This window comes from Aquarana catesbeiana, linkage group LG01, assembly GCF_042186555.1.
Source record: "Aquarana catesbeiana isolate 2022-GZ linkage group LG01, ASM4218655v1, whole genome shotgun sequence".
NCBI classification, from domain to species: domain Eukaryota; kingdom Metazoa; phylum Chordata; class Amphibia; order Anura; family Ranidae; genus Aquarana; species Aquarana catesbeiana.
In genome coordinates this window covers 277,937,074-277,952,546 of record NC_133324.1, presented here as the reverse complement: position 1 = coordinate 277,952,546, position 15,473 = coordinate 277,937,074, and the positions used below count along the sequence as shown (strand labels likewise).

The 15,473-nt window shown below is 41.4% G+C and overlaps 1 protein-coding gene across 1 annotated transcript in view; it reads left to right on the top strand.

The window, feature by feature from the left end:
* MAPK1 (mitogen-activated protein kinase 1) overlaps nt 1-15,473 on the top strand; it is a 135,339-nt gene that overhangs the window by 49,010 nt on the left and 70,856 nt on the right. Inside the window, exons 3-4 of the mRNA XM_073629022.1 lie at nt 12,252-12,441; nt 14,571-14,687. Coding sequence (XP_073485123.1) covers nt 12,252-12,441; nt 14,571-14,687 — 307 coding nt within the window. The remainder of the gene's footprint in view (nt 1-12,251; nt 12,442-14,570; nt 14,688-15,473) is intronic.

The following is a 15,473-nucleotide window of genomic DNA, read 5'->3' as shown; positions in this document are numbered from 1 at the left end:
ATTTTTTTATACGTCGCCTATGGAGATTTTTGAGGGTAAAAGTTTGACGCCATTCCACTAGCGGGCGCAATTCTGAAGCGTGACATGTTGGGTATCAATTTACTTAGTGTAACATTATCGTTCATAATATAAAAAAAATTGGGTTAACTTTACTGTCTTTTTTTTTTTTCAAAGGTGATTTTTTCCAAAAAAAGTGCGCTTGTAAGACCGCTGCGCAAATACGGTGTGAAAAAAGTATTGCAATGACCACCATTTTATTCTCTAGGGTGTTAAAAAAAAAAAAAAAACTATATATATTGTTTGGGGGTTCTAAGTAATTTTCTAGCAAAAAAAACTGTTTTAAACATGTAAACGCCTAAAATCCAAAACGAGGCTGGTCGAAGTGGTTAATGCATGTCAAGAAAATCATTTAATCATAAAAGTTTTTAATTTTTTTTGGTGTGTGCCCCTTTGGGAAGATTTCCCTTCACTTCTGGGTAAATCTGTCCAAACTTAGGGAAAATCCTCCAAGTTGTCACTGGAATAGATCTTCTCATTCAAGGATTTACCTTCACCTCCTGTTTGTGACCCAATTTCTCTCTCGACCATGGTAACCAGGACAGCTAGAGAGGTTGAATTATCCCCAGCTGAGATGCAGATAGCGGGCAGGTAGACTTGGACCTCGCACGGGGTACGCATTGATAGAACCCATGTGAATTAGGCTTAATAGTATGACCAGTCAGTGTCCTCGATCATCACCACACAAATTCAAGTTCTGCCATAAGGCCTCCTTCACACAGGGCGTATCAATGCGTACCCTGTGTGAGGGCTGTGTTTACCCACATGGGGTATGCACAGGTAGTTGCATTGCGCTTTGTTGGGATGCAGCTGCTGAAAACACACAGCTGCTGCACTCGCTGATCTCTGCAGGTGCGAGACACCGAAATGCAGACAGTGTGACCAGACAGTCTTTGTCCCCGATCACCAGACCAGCGCAGCCAGCAACAATGTTCATGTTCACTAGCCGTGCCAGTGCAGCTATCAACCATGTCCCTGATCTCCAACACATAAGTGCTGTCATCACAGGCAGTGCAGCCAGCAACAGTGTTCCTGATCTCCTCCACACCAGTGCAGTTTTGCCTCAGCCTACCGCCTGCGCTGATCCTAGCCTGTTTATTGACTATGTTTCTGCCTGCTGTCTGGACCGATCCTTTGCTTGTTTGTTGACCATGTCTCTGCCTGCCATCTGAACTGACCCATCTGCATATCCCACTGACTAAATTTCTGAAAGACATCGGCACTATTGGAACCACAGGAACTCTCTTGTTCACCCCTTTGTTTAACCTGCCCTGTGAACATGGCATTCCTGGGGGCAGCCATGTAGTCTAGGCTTTTTTGGCTTGCAGTACACTGTTTTCGGTACAAATGGTTTATTTTTGTGATGCATAAAGATGCAATGTGCTAGCCCCACACTTGATCGGAGTGGCAGAATGTGTTTTTGGGTATAACTCTACGTATGTCCATTTTTGTGTGTGTGAAAATATCTTATAAAACTGAGAACAAAAACTTGTGGCAAAAAATGAATTCTCAAAAAGGCTCACTATTCCTCTTATAAAAGAAAATCAAAAATCTTGGTGTTTACTCTTTAAAATGTGGTCAAAATGTGGGTGTTTCCACTGTCCTGGTGCTCTAGAGCCTCCAAAAAATAAGAGGTTAGGAAATTGCATAATTTATGCCCTATGCCCCTTTGAAACCCTTAAAGTACCTATAAACCCACATCATTAAAAACTTAATAAATGCTGTTCTTAGTCACCATAGAATTCATTTTTTAAATTCTGCAAAAATCCTGGTTGATTTGGCTGTTTGTCTCCTTCTCCTGTCCATGTCCCTACTGCAACTGGGTTTTTTTCAGAGCAGCGTTGGAAACTAATGCACGTGCTCAGTTTTCAGTGTATTTTCTATCTTGAGCATTTCCTCCCTATCATTTCTGAGCAGCACATGTGACTATAGACAGTGGTAAATGACAGCCCACCCCCTCCATTCTCCCCTATGCCCACTAACCTGCTAAAAACAATGGGATGAGATATTGAGATGAGATAGATATAGCAATAGAAAGATAGATATAGCAATAGAAAGATAGATATAGCAATAGAAAGATAGATATAGCAATAGAAAGATAGATATAGCAATAGAAAGATAGATATAGCAATAGAAAGATAGATATAGCGATAGATATAGCAATAGAAAGATAGATATAGCAGTAGAAAGATAGATATAGCAGTAGAAAGATAGATGTATATAGCAGTAGAAAGATAGATGTATGTACAATATAGAGGAAGAAAGAAGGGGGGGGGGATTCTGGATAGTGTAGTATTTAGATGCAATATTTTATTATCAAGACAGCTAAAATACTCACATCCCTATACATATCAAAATCAATACACCACGAGCGGCAAGCTTGTACGCTGACGTCACTTCTGGTGCCTGTCTGTCCAAACGCGCATCGCCACATGCCTTCATCAGGGGATGAACGCGGCGATGCACGTTGGGACAGGCAGGCATATATCAAAATATATATATCCATCTGGAGAGGGACACCTTGTCTATTACGGCTCTAAAGAAGCAGCTATTTGCCATCACTCTGTTATTAGTCTGCACTGTGAACTCCTATCTCCAGTATGTATATGTGTGTGTGTATATATGTATATGTATATATATATATATATATATATATATATATATATATATATATATATATATATATATATATATATATATTACGCATACAGTACCAGTGTATATATGTGTGTGTGTGTATATGTGTGTGTATGTGTATATATATATATATATATATATATATATATATATATATATATAATGTGTGTGTATATATGTGTGTGTGTATATATGTGTGTGTGTGTATATGTGTATATATATATATATATATATATATATATATATATATATATTTTTTTTTATGTGTATGTATATATTACTGCTGGAAGGTAAGAGGCCATCCTATACTGAGAAGAGGACAAGTCACTTTGCACAAAAGAAGTCAAGTTTTTATGTGCTACACCTGGCTGGAGAGGGAATCCAGCACCTGATTTTCCTTTGTTTTACCGTTTAACACTGTTACTTCATTTGTTTTTTTGTTTTTTTTTGTATACTTGTCACATGCACACTGCTACCTTTAGCACTTTATTGACGTTTTCACTGTTGGATTCCTTTTTAATGTATATTGCTTAGTTGACATTCAGCACTTTTTTGCTTTTTGTCTGATCATTTACCTTTAACAGCGCAACACCATTTACTATATATATTTATGTGAGCAGACAGCAGTACTGGGACCTTTTGGAAAGTAGACAGTACAAGGTATTTTAGGGTCTCAAGAACTGAGAACATTAGGATTATCAGTTTTCAGATAGATACAGTTGAGGGTAAAGTATTTGATCCCTTGCTGATTTGAACAAAAAAATCCAGAAAAACCCATTTCAAAAAAGTTATAAATTGATTTGCATTTTAATGAGTGAAAAAAGTATTTGACCCCATTGGCAAAACCTGCCTTTGTACTTGGTGGCAAAAACCTTGTTGGCAAGCACAGAGGTAATACATTTCTTGTAGTTGGCCGCCAGGTTTGCATACATCTCAGGAGGGGTTTTGTCCCACTCTTTGTAAATCCTCTCTAAGTCATTACGTTTTCGAGGCTGATGTTTACTAACTCAAACTTTCAGCTCCCTCCACATATTTTCCATGGGATTTAGGAGGTTGTAAACCTCCCCAAAAAGAAAAACCCTGTAAGACAATGGCATACTGAGCTAGTATGCGTCGCATACTAGCTCATAAAATACTTACTTTAGACCGATGCCCTGGATCCGAACTGGCACACTGCTGACAGGGCCGACATTTCGCAGCGTTGCTTCCGGGTTCGCGGGCTCTGGTGCTATGATTGGCTGGAGCTGCCAGTCACGGCACAGGCCCTGAAAAAGCAGCACAAGCAGGCCGTTCCTTCAGTGCGCATGCGCCGATGGCGGCAGCGTATACAATAATTATCTCAAACGGTTCAAGTTTAGGAGATATTTACAGTACCTACACTGAAGCCTTATTCTAGGCTTAACTCTAGGTACCATTTAAAGAGGAAGACTTTACTTCCTCTTTGAGCTCTGGAGACTGGCTGAGCCACTCCAGGACCTTAATGCGTTTCTTTTTTAGCCACTCCTTTGTTGCCTTGGCCATGTGTATTGGGTCATTGTCATGCATTTTCAATACCCTGACTGAGGGAAGGAGGTTCTTACCCAAGACTTGACGGTACTTGGCCCCGACAGTTGTCCCATTGATGCAGTGAAGTTGTCCTGTCCCCAAAGCATAACGTTTCCACCTCCATGTTTGATGGTGGGGATGGTGCTCTTGGGGTCATAGGCCGCATTCCTCCTCCCAAACACTGTGCGTTGAGTTGATGCCAAAGAGCTTGATTTTGGTCTCGTCTGACCACAACACTTTCTCCCAGTTCTCCTCTGAATCATTCAGATGTTCATTTGCAATATTCAGACGGGCCTGTACATGTGCTTTCTTGAGCAGAGGGGACCTAGCTGGTGCTGCAGGATTTCAATCCTTCATGGGATAGTGTGTTAACAATTGTTTTCCTGGTGACTATGGTCCCAGCTGCCTTGAGATCATTGACAAGATTCTCCTGTGTAGTTCTGGGCTGATTCCTCATTCTCATGATCTTTGAAACTCCACAAGGTGATCTCTTGCATGGAGCCCCAGACCATGGGATATTGACAGTTATTTTGCTTCTTCCATTTGCGAATAATCGCACCTAACTGTTACCCTCTCACCAAGCTGCTTGGCAATGGTCTTGTAGCCCATTCCAGCCTTGTGTAGGTCTACAATCTTGTCCCTGACATCCTTGGACAGCTCTTTAATCTTGGCCATGGAGAGATTGGAATCTGATTGCTTCTGTGGACAGGTGTCATTTATACAGTAACAAGCTGAGATTAGGAGCACTCACTTTTTAAGAGTGCTCCTAATCTCAGCTCGTTGCCTGTATAGAAGACAGAAGCTAGAAATCTTGCTGATAGGGCATCGAATACTTATTTCACTCGTTAAAATGCAAATGTATGACTTTTTTGACATGTGTTTTTCCAGATATTTTTGTTATTCTGTTTGATAAAATATACCTGCCATTAAAATTATAGACTGATCATTTCTTTGTCAGTGAGCAAACGTACAAAATCAGCAAATACTTTTTCCCCTCCCTGTGTGTATATATAGATAGCTAGAGTGTGTATGCATATATAATTTTTATCCAAAAGTATTTGACGCCTGCCTTTACACGCACATGAACTTTTAATGACATCCCAGTCTTAGTCCTTAGGGTTCAATATTGAGTTGGCCCACCCTTTGCCGCTATAACAGCTTCAACACTTCTGGGAGGCCTGTCCACAAGGTTTAGGAGTGTGTCTATGGGAATGTTTGACCATTCTTCCAGAAGCGCATTTGTGAGGTCAGGCACTGATGTTGAACTAGAAGGCCTGGCGCTGCTCCAACTCATCCCACAGGTGTTCTATTGGGTTGTGGTCAAGACAGTCAAATTACTCCACCCCAAACTCGTTCATCCATGTCTTGGCCCCTTAGTTGCAGTGAAGTGAACTCTTAAGGCATCAGCATACCAAGACATTTTGTACAATTTTGTGCTCCCAACTTTGTGGGAACAGTTTGGGAATGGCCCCTTCCTGTTCCAACATGACTGCGCACCAGTGCACAAACCAGGTCTATAAAGACATGGATGAGCGAGTTTGGGGTGCATGCAGTGCATCCAGAAAGTATTCATAGCCCTTCACTTTTTCCACATTTTGTTATGGTACAGCCTTATTCAAAAATGGATTCAATTCACCATTTTTCTCAAAATTCTACAAACCATACCCCATCATGACAACGTGAAAGAAGTTTGTTTTAAAATCAAATTTATAAAAAAAAAATCACTTCTACATAAGTACTCACAGCCTTTGCTGAATTCTTTTGTGGAAGCACCTTTGACACCAATTACAGCCTCAAATCTTTTGAGTATGATGCTTCACGCTTGGCATACCTATTTTTGGGCAGTCTCTCCATTCTTCGTTGCAGGATCTCTCAAACTCCATCAGGTTGGATAAGTAGTGTCACTGCACAGGCATTTTCAGATCTCTCCAGAGATGCTCAGTCATTGGCCTGTTGGAAGATGAACCTTCGCCCCAGTCTGAGGTCCAGAGTGCTCTGGAGCAGGTTTTCAGCGAGGAGGTTTCTGTACATCGTTACATTTATCTTTTCCTCAAACCTGACTAGTCTCCCAGTTCCTCTGCCGCTAAAAACATCCCCACAGCATGATGCTGCCACCACCGGGAAGTGCTTCACTAGGAATGGTATTGGCCAGGTGATGAGCGGTGCTTGGTTTCCTCCAGACATGAAGCTTGCCACTCAGGCCAAAGAGTTCAAGCCTTGTTTCATCAGACCAGAGAATTTTGTTTCTCATGGTCTGAGAGTCCCTCTGGTGTCTTCTTTGCTAAACTCCAGGCGGGCTGTCTTGCCTTTTACAGAGGAGTGTCTTCTGCCTGGCCACTCTACCATACAGGCCTGGTTGGTGGAGTGCTGCAGAGATGGTGGTTCTTCTGGAAGGTTCTCTTCTCTTCCTCTCTGCAGAGAAATGCTGGAGCCGTGTCATCGGGTTCTTGGTCACCTTCTTGACTAAGGCCAACCCCCCACCCCCCGATCGCTCAATTAGGATGAGTCCTGGTGGTTCGAAACTTCTTCCATTTAAAGATGGAGGGCACTGTGCTCATTGAGGCCTTCAATGCTGCAGAAATTTTTCTGTACCTCAATATAATCCTGTGTCGGAGTTCTACAGACAATTCCTTGGACTTCATGGCTTGGTTTGTGCTCTAACATGCACTGTTAACTGTGGGACCTTATGTACACAGGTGTGTGCTTTTCCAAATCATGTCCAATGAACTGTAGTCACCACAGGTGGACTCCAAGTTGAAGAAACATCTCACGGATGATCAGTGGAAACAGGATGCACCTAAGCTCAATTTTGAGAGTCATGGCAAAGGATTTAAATACCTATGTACATGTAATTTTTTTTTTTTGACTAATTTTGCAAAGATTTCAAACTTTTCATGTTGTCATTATGGGGTTTTGTGTGTGGAATTTTTAGGACAATAATGGATTTAATCCATTTTGAAATAAGGCTGTAACAACAAAATGTAGAAAGTGAAGCGCTGTGAATACTTTCCAGATGTATTGTAGGTGTGTGTGTATGTTAGGGTTGCATGGATACTAGTATTGGTGCAGATACTAGGCATTTTTGTGAGTATCGGTACTTGCGAAAATGCTATCATGCCCTAAACCGATAATGGAAGTGACCTCAGACCTGTGGACCCACCAGTCCCAGTCTGTCAGCTAAATCTGTACTAGGACCAGGGCTTTTTGAAAGCTTGTCTCCCTGAGAGCAGTGACAAAGGAGATGTTGGCACTCCTGGTAGTACTGTCAGGGGCAGGAGGTATGCTGCACTTTCTCTGACCCTGATGCTGACGCCTCCGGATGATCTGGCTGCAGAGAGGCAGTGCTTGCAATGGGGAATGTCTGCTAGAGCTGGCTGGGTACATTAGTAAAACGTAAAGGCATGTGCAGGATGTAGCTTTTAAGGGAGGGGTGAGAAGATAAAAGGCAGTAGAGGAGGTGTGAACACAAGTCAGAACTGAGGAGGGGTGGATGGGGGAACTTTGTGGATACGAATGCAGTGGAAAGGAGTGGTGGAGGAGCACTGAACCCTATACTCTGCATGTACTGTGCCCTGAACCCTGCACCGACTCTGCATGTACTGTGCCCTGAATCCTGCATTCTTAACCCCCTGTGTTCCCAGCGATCACAGCTATTTTCATCCCAACTCTCGCCCCACAATCCCCATTTCGCCCCACCCTGCCCTCATCCGACTCCTTAACAACTTTTCACATGAGCACTAAATATCTACTGTGCATTTGAGTTTCCACTCCCTTATTTTTTATTATCTACTTGCACTTCATCAATACCTTTTTTATAATTTTATTTTTGATGAGATCATATTTATAGCGTGGTGTAGTATTTACTCAACCTTTTAGTTCAATATTTTTTTAAATCTGAATTGTATGTGGTGGTTCAGAGCGCAATAGTCTTAGTTGGTGAAGTAAAATTAGAAAATATATACATAACTATTTTTCAGAAATAAAAAACTGATAATTGGCATGTGCATATGTATTCACCCCCTTTGTTATGAAGCCCATAAAAAGCTCTGGTGCAACCAATTGCCTTCAGAAGTCACCTAATTAGTGAAATTATGTACACCTGTGTGCAATCTAAGTGTCATCTGTCATTACATATACACACCTTTTTGAAAGGCCCCAGAGGCTGCAATACCTAAGCAAGAGGCACCACTAACCAAACACTGCCATGAAGACCAAGGAGCCCTCCAAAGAAGCAAAGGACAATGTTGAGAAGTACAAGTCAGGGTTAGGTTATAAAAAATAATATCCAACTCTTTGATCTCTATGAGCACCATCAAATCTGGCATAACCAAATGGAAAGAACATGGCACAACCGCAAACCTGCCAAGAGACTGCCACCAAAAGATACCAGAACTCACGGACAGGGCAAGGAGGGCATTATTCAGAGAGGCAGCACAGAGACCTAAGGTAACCCTGGAGGAGCTGCAGAGTTCCACCTCAGAGACTGGAGTATCTGTAATAAGATGACAATAAGCCATACTCTCCATAGAGTTGGGCTTTATGGCAGAGTGGCCAGAAGAAAGCCATTACTTTCAGCAATAAACAAAATGGCACGTTTTGAGTTTGCGAAAAGGCATGTGGGAGACTCCCAAAATGTATGGAAGAAGGTGCTCTGGTCTGATGAGACTGAAATTTGAACTTTTTGGCCATCTAAGAAAACGCTATGTCTGGCGCAAACCCAACACATCACATCACCCAAAGAACACCATCCCCAAAGTGAAACATGGTGGTGGCAGCATCATGCTGTGGGGATGTTTTTCAGCAGTCGGGACTAGGAAACTGGGTAGAGTTGAGGGAAAGATGGATGGTGCTAAATAGAGGGATATTCTTGAGCAAAACCTGTACCACTCTGTGTGTGATTTGAGGCTAGGATGGAGGTTCACCTTCCAGCAGGACAATGATCCCAAACACACTGCTAAAGCAACACTTGAGTAGTTTAAGGGGATACATGTAAATATATTGTAATGGCCTAGTCAAACCCAGACCTCAATCCAATAGAAAATCTGTGGTCAGACTTAAAGATTGTTGTTCACATGCACAAACCATCCAACTTGAAGGAGCTGGAGCAGTTTTGCAAGGAGGAATGGGTAAAAATCCCTATGGTAAAATGTGGCAAGCTCATACACTTATCCAAAGCAACTTTGAGCTGTGATAGCTGCAAAAGGTGGCTGTACACTATTGACTTTAGTGACTAGTTATGCACATTGACTTTTTCTGTTATTTTGTCCTATTTGTTGTGGGCATGTTCTGTAAATGAAATGATGCAAATCCTCAAACAATCCATGTTGATTCCAGGTTGTGAGGCAACTAAACACAAAAATGCCAAGGGGGTGAATACTTTTGCAAGGCACTATGTGTATGTGTGTGTGTGTGTGTGTACGAACACACACACACACACACGCGTATTTGATCCCCCCTGCTGGTTTTGTAGGTTTGCCCACTGATAAAGAAATGATCAGTCTATAATTTTATTGGTAGGTTATTTTAACAGAGTGACAGAATAACAAAAATATCCAGAAAAACACATTTCAAAAAAGTTATAAATTGATTTGAATTTTGAGTGAAATAAGTATTTGATCCCTTATCAATCAGCAATATTTCTGGCTCCCAGGTGTCTTCTATACAGGTAACTAGCTGAGATTAGGAGCACTCTCTTAAAGGGAGTACTCCTAATTTCAGCTTGTTACCTGTATAAAAGATACCTGTCCACAGAAGCAATCAATCAGATTCCAATCTCTCCACTGTGGACAAGACCAAAAAGCTGACCAAGGATGTCAGGGACAAGATTGTAGACCTACACAAGGCTGGAATGGGCTATAAGACCATTGCCAAGCAGCTTGGTGAGAGGGTGACGGTGCGATTATTTGCAAATGGAAGAAACACAAAATGACTGTCAATCTCCTCTGGTCTGGGGCTCCATGCAAGATCTCACCTCGTGGACTTTCAATGATCATTAGAATGGTGAGGAATCAGCCCAGCCTACACGGGAGAATCTTGTCAATGATCTTAAAGCAGCTGTCACCAAGAAAACAATTGGTAACACACTACGCTGTGAAGGACTGAAATCCTGCAGTGCCCGCCAGGTCCCCCTGCTCAAGAAGGCACATGTACTGGCCCATTAGAAGTTTGCTACTGAACATCTGAATGATTAAGAGGAGAACTGGGTGAAAGTGTTGTGGTCAGATGAGACCAAAATCAAGCTCTTTGGCATCAACTCAACACGTGTTTGGAGGATGAGGAATACTGCCTATGACCCCAAGAACACCATCCCCACCATCAAACATGTAGGTGGAAACATTATGCTTTGGGGGCGTTTTGCGAAGCGGTCAATTACTAATTTCATGCACTAAAATACAAATCCGTTTTATAACTTTTTTTAAATGTGTTTTTCTGGATATTTTTGTTCTGTCTCACTGTTAAAATGAACCTACCATTAAAATTAGACTTTACCTTCATATATCCTTTGAGATGTTGTAACATTCACTCTATGGTTATACACTCTAAGTTTTGAATACTCTTTGACAGAGATCACTATTACTTGCTTAGCATTTTATTAGCGCCACACGTTATTATTATTAAAATTAGACTGATTATTTCTTTGTCAGTGGGCAAACGTACAAAATCAGAAATGAATTATATATATATATTTTATATAAAAATATATATTACACCCATTTGTTTTTTCAGTGGTGTTTAAATGCCACCAAAGAGAACTCTATCTGTCTCCATTAATATATAAGATTTAAGTACAGTGTTGCATGACCGAGTAATTGTTCATATTGTGTCAGCACTGAAATCTAAACAATTGCATTCACTGATGTAGCCCTCTGTCCTAGCCTTATGGTAACCTTAATCTGCCGAACTATCCGAAGGGGTAGAGTCCCCTAAAAGGTCCCTCTTTCATTGAGTGTCTGGAGTCTTGTCCTTTAGTTGGGATGACTTGTTACAAGCCTCTAAACTTCTTTATCATTGGACTAATGTCCAGGAAAATGCACAGAGCACTCTGGCTATGTAGTTGGGACACTGATGCTGCATCTTTGGTCCTGCTCTGCAAAGTCATTAGCTTCTATGGTTTCCCAAAGGGTGGGGGTATGTTTTGCTGAAGAAAATGAAATGCAAAATTGTGGAACATGAATGCAGAGAATGAACACCCGATTTGGCCATTTTGGACAGTTTACTCCTGTTAACTGCTAGCTGTCTCCATTGAAGAGATTTTCTTGTGATTGGTACAGAAAAGCAATACAAATGTTGAAAAGCAATCTTTTCATTTCCCAAATTATGCTTGTGTTCCACTTCCCCCTAGAAGCTCAGTTATCGCCAGAGAAGAATATTCTCACATTAAACTGTAACAGAAATTTTCAGTGAGAATTAAAATGTTATATGCTATATTGGGTGTTCTGGCTTACCATGAAAGTTTTTTTTTTTATAAATGCTTCTTTATTTTGGCTTTGTCTCACAAGCACAAAGGTCTCAAAGAAAACCTAAATAAGGTTCACGACTAAGCCCGTACAAATATAATTTAAGAAGGAATATTGAAATTTTTGCTGAAGGTAACTGGCTCTTTAAAGCCACATTCCAGGCAGAAGTGACATGCAGACAGTAACCGGGACACTCAAAGGATCCTGCAGGAACTAAATTCATGTGACCATGGCTTTAGGTAAACTTCATTTACACAGGTGATTTTCAATCTGTTGGGGGATTAGGGGAAAAGGGGTGAGCAAAGGTTAGTCTTATTCTGGGTAAGGGTTTTCAACTGTGGATAGGAAATGTGCTTTTTTGCAAGCTCTGACATTTTGCAGAAGACCTTGTTCTTGTAGGCCACTAGTGGTGCTTTAAATAATTTTTACAGTAATTACTAAAGGGACCACAAAAGGTGTGAAGGTGCTACATGAACAAATAAAGCTTGGTTTCTCAAATGTATATATGTATATAATTTTTTATTTTTATTTGCCTTAACATAAATATGCATTCAGATACATTGTTCAGGACCTTATGGAGACCGATCTGTACAAGCTCCTAAAGACCCAACACCTTAGCAATGACCACATCTGTTATTTCCTCTACCAAATCCTGAGAGGGCTGAAGTACATTCATTCAGCCAATGTTTTACATCGTGATCTTAAACCATCAAACTTGCTGCTAAACACTACTTGTGATCTGAAGGTATGCAGTTCTACTCTAACTGAAAGTATTAAGTTATGGTTTTCCCTGGTAAAAGAATTCTGAATGTGGCTTTTGCCACTCATGTGCTTGCTATACCATATATCAGTTGTAGCACTTATGGAGACTCTCCCTCCAATTGTGGAGTTTCACTTCAGAGAACGTTAGAATATTTCAGCTGCTTATATAAGATAATTTAAGAGTGCATGATTTCTCGTTCATTGACGGACAACTCTTCTGATTCTTGACCATAGCATTTAAAGCGCCACCTACAGGAGTAGGCCAATAGGCAGAAAAAGAACACCGCACCTGCTAGGGACAGTCTTAGCTAGTATAAACTCGCTCTCTGCTTTTTTTTTTTTTATCATGGATTTTTTTCCTGCGAAGATATTCAACGTCTCAAGGATGGACTGGATAATCTAGATCCAGTGGTCAGCTCAGTCTGGTCAACGAGCGCATGCAGACCTTTATGTGCTGGCTTGGCTGTGACCACCACATCCTGGACTGGGACACAAGTGATCAGCAGTGTTAATGTTGTCGACCTAAAACATTTTAGTCGACTAAATGAGTACTATTTTAGTCGACTAAAATACGACTAAAACTTAAATGGCATTTTAGCCAAAAGACTAAAATGGGACTAAAACTAAAATGCCATTTTAGTCAAGACTAAGACTTAAAACTAAATTGAAATTTGACTTCAAAAGTTAACCCTGGTCTGTAGTGCATGTTCATACCTCAATACCATAAATAACATATTAGATTCTTCACTCCAGCAGTATATAATGAGTTTGGAAATTGTAGAGAAATGTTAACTAATGCATTACAATTTAATTACACCCATTAGATTTTAGACGACTAAAATGAGTTTTAGTCGACTAAAACACTTGCAGAAGACTAAAATGGGACTAAAACTAAAATGCCATTTTAGTACGAAGACTAAATCAAAATTTGCTACCAAAATTAACACTGGTGACCAGGTGCTGGAGTTTGTGTTAATGTTACCCTGGCTGACTGCATTCCTCTCCCCTGGCCTCTGGTATTTCCTCCTGTCCAGGCTCCCTTCCCTCCTACCTTCCAGTCCCTGGTGGGTGAGGGGGGCGTTCTCAGTTCCTGCAGGTTCTGCATGGTGGGTGTCCTCTTTGGGGGTCTGGGAGACCACATTGCAGCTGCCATGTGTTATACTGTGGCAGGCAGCAGTTTTCCTGGTGATCCGTTGGCCATTTAGTGGCGGACCTTCCCATGACTTGTATGGGCGCTAGCTGCGGAAGTGCATGACGGCCATTTTCATGTAGCCGCATGGCAGCGGCCATCTTACCAGTGATCTCCCGTGACTTGTATAGCAGCTGGACGGGGAAGTGCATGGTAGCCATTTTCTTGTAAGCTCATGGCAGCAAAAATCTTGCCACTGATCTCCCTCTTAGGCTGGAAACAGAGGAACTCCCTGGGACTGGGGGTGTGCTTTCGGAGGCACTGTTGGCACAGCAGCAATACACAGTATACTCCCTGACCTCATCCACAGGTGGCATCCATGTCAGCACCCACAGCGCTCCCCTGATGGTCAGGTGGTGGTGAGCCCATCCTGGGGTACCTCCCCTTTGTGCTGCAGTTTTCCTGGGGAGGGGTGTCCTAATTTTTAGCGATGCCTTGCCTGAGTGGGTTGGCCATATGGAGTCTTGCTTGCATTTGTTCCCTCCTGATCCCCTTATGGAGGAGGAATGGTCCTTTGTTCCCCTAGACATGCTTTCAGTGGTGCTGGAGTTCATCTCCTGGGTGGAGGCGGTGTTTGGGACCAAAGCAAGCATCACCTGCGTCTTCAGACATAAACCCCATGGTCAAGAATCAGAAGAGCTGTGTGTGTCAGTGATTCAGAAAGGGATCTTGCATTTTAGGAACAAAAAATCCTGTTTTTCATCCAGTCCTTGGACTGTTTTTTTTTTTTGCCCAAACTTTTTTTTTTTGTTTTGGATAGTGGGAATATAAGTCTATATACAGTTAACCTTAAAGCTAAAGGAAAGTGTGTGTGTATATTATATATTATTATTATATTACACGTCGCGTTACTGTTTTCTAAAATTATCTTTGGTTATACTTGTACATTATGCTGCCTTCTAACGCGTTTTGTTTCCACACAGATCTGTGATTTTGGATTGGCACGTGTTGCAGACCCAGACCATGATCACACTGGTTTCCTGACAGAGTATGTTGCAACTCGCTGGTACCGGGCACCGGAGATCATGTTAAATTCCAAGGTAGATGGTTATATATAATATGCTGTGATTTGACAGCTTTCAAAGCCCACCTAAACTGAACAGTGCCCAAAAAGGCAAGCAGAAACAAGTGTCCTGGTGACAACTTTTTTGTAATTTCTCATTCTAGTCTCTCAGGGCTTGGGTGAGGAGAAATTCCCCCCCAATGAAGTCAGAGACGGAAACAGAAGAGCTTGCAAATTCTAACATTTCCTCATTCTAGTAAAAGCTAGAAGGAATACTGTTGACTGGAGATGGCTTTAATCGAAAATCATTTGCAGTGCCATGTGTTTTTTGACCAAATTAACATTGCCATGTATTTTGACATCATGATTTGACCAGTGAAGGTATTTATTACTTTTTACTGTTGCCTCTGTGACTGGTATGGTGGAAGAGAAGTGCTCGCAGCTTGCTAGGTCAGTAACTTTTATGGTGGTTTATTTACTTCCATTACAAGCTTTGGAGGCAACCCTTGTCAGTGAAATTGTAAATATTGTCAATAGCTCGTTCGTCTGCATTCAATTCGCAAGTCCTCTAAACATGGTAGCTGCAGTTAAAAGGTTAAGTGAGATTTTTGCACAAGAAACGCACCTCTCATATCTTTTTCACAGGTCCTTCACAATGTCCCATGTATACTTCTAGTGCTTGATTGGCTTTTGGGTGGTACTGCCTCTGTGCCCCCTGTTGTCATAAGCAACTAAGAATGTACCTTGTATGTAGTTGTGTTGGTATAATCTAAAGAGCATGCAGAATTTCTCCTGGGATCATGAACAAGAAATTTCTTAGTAA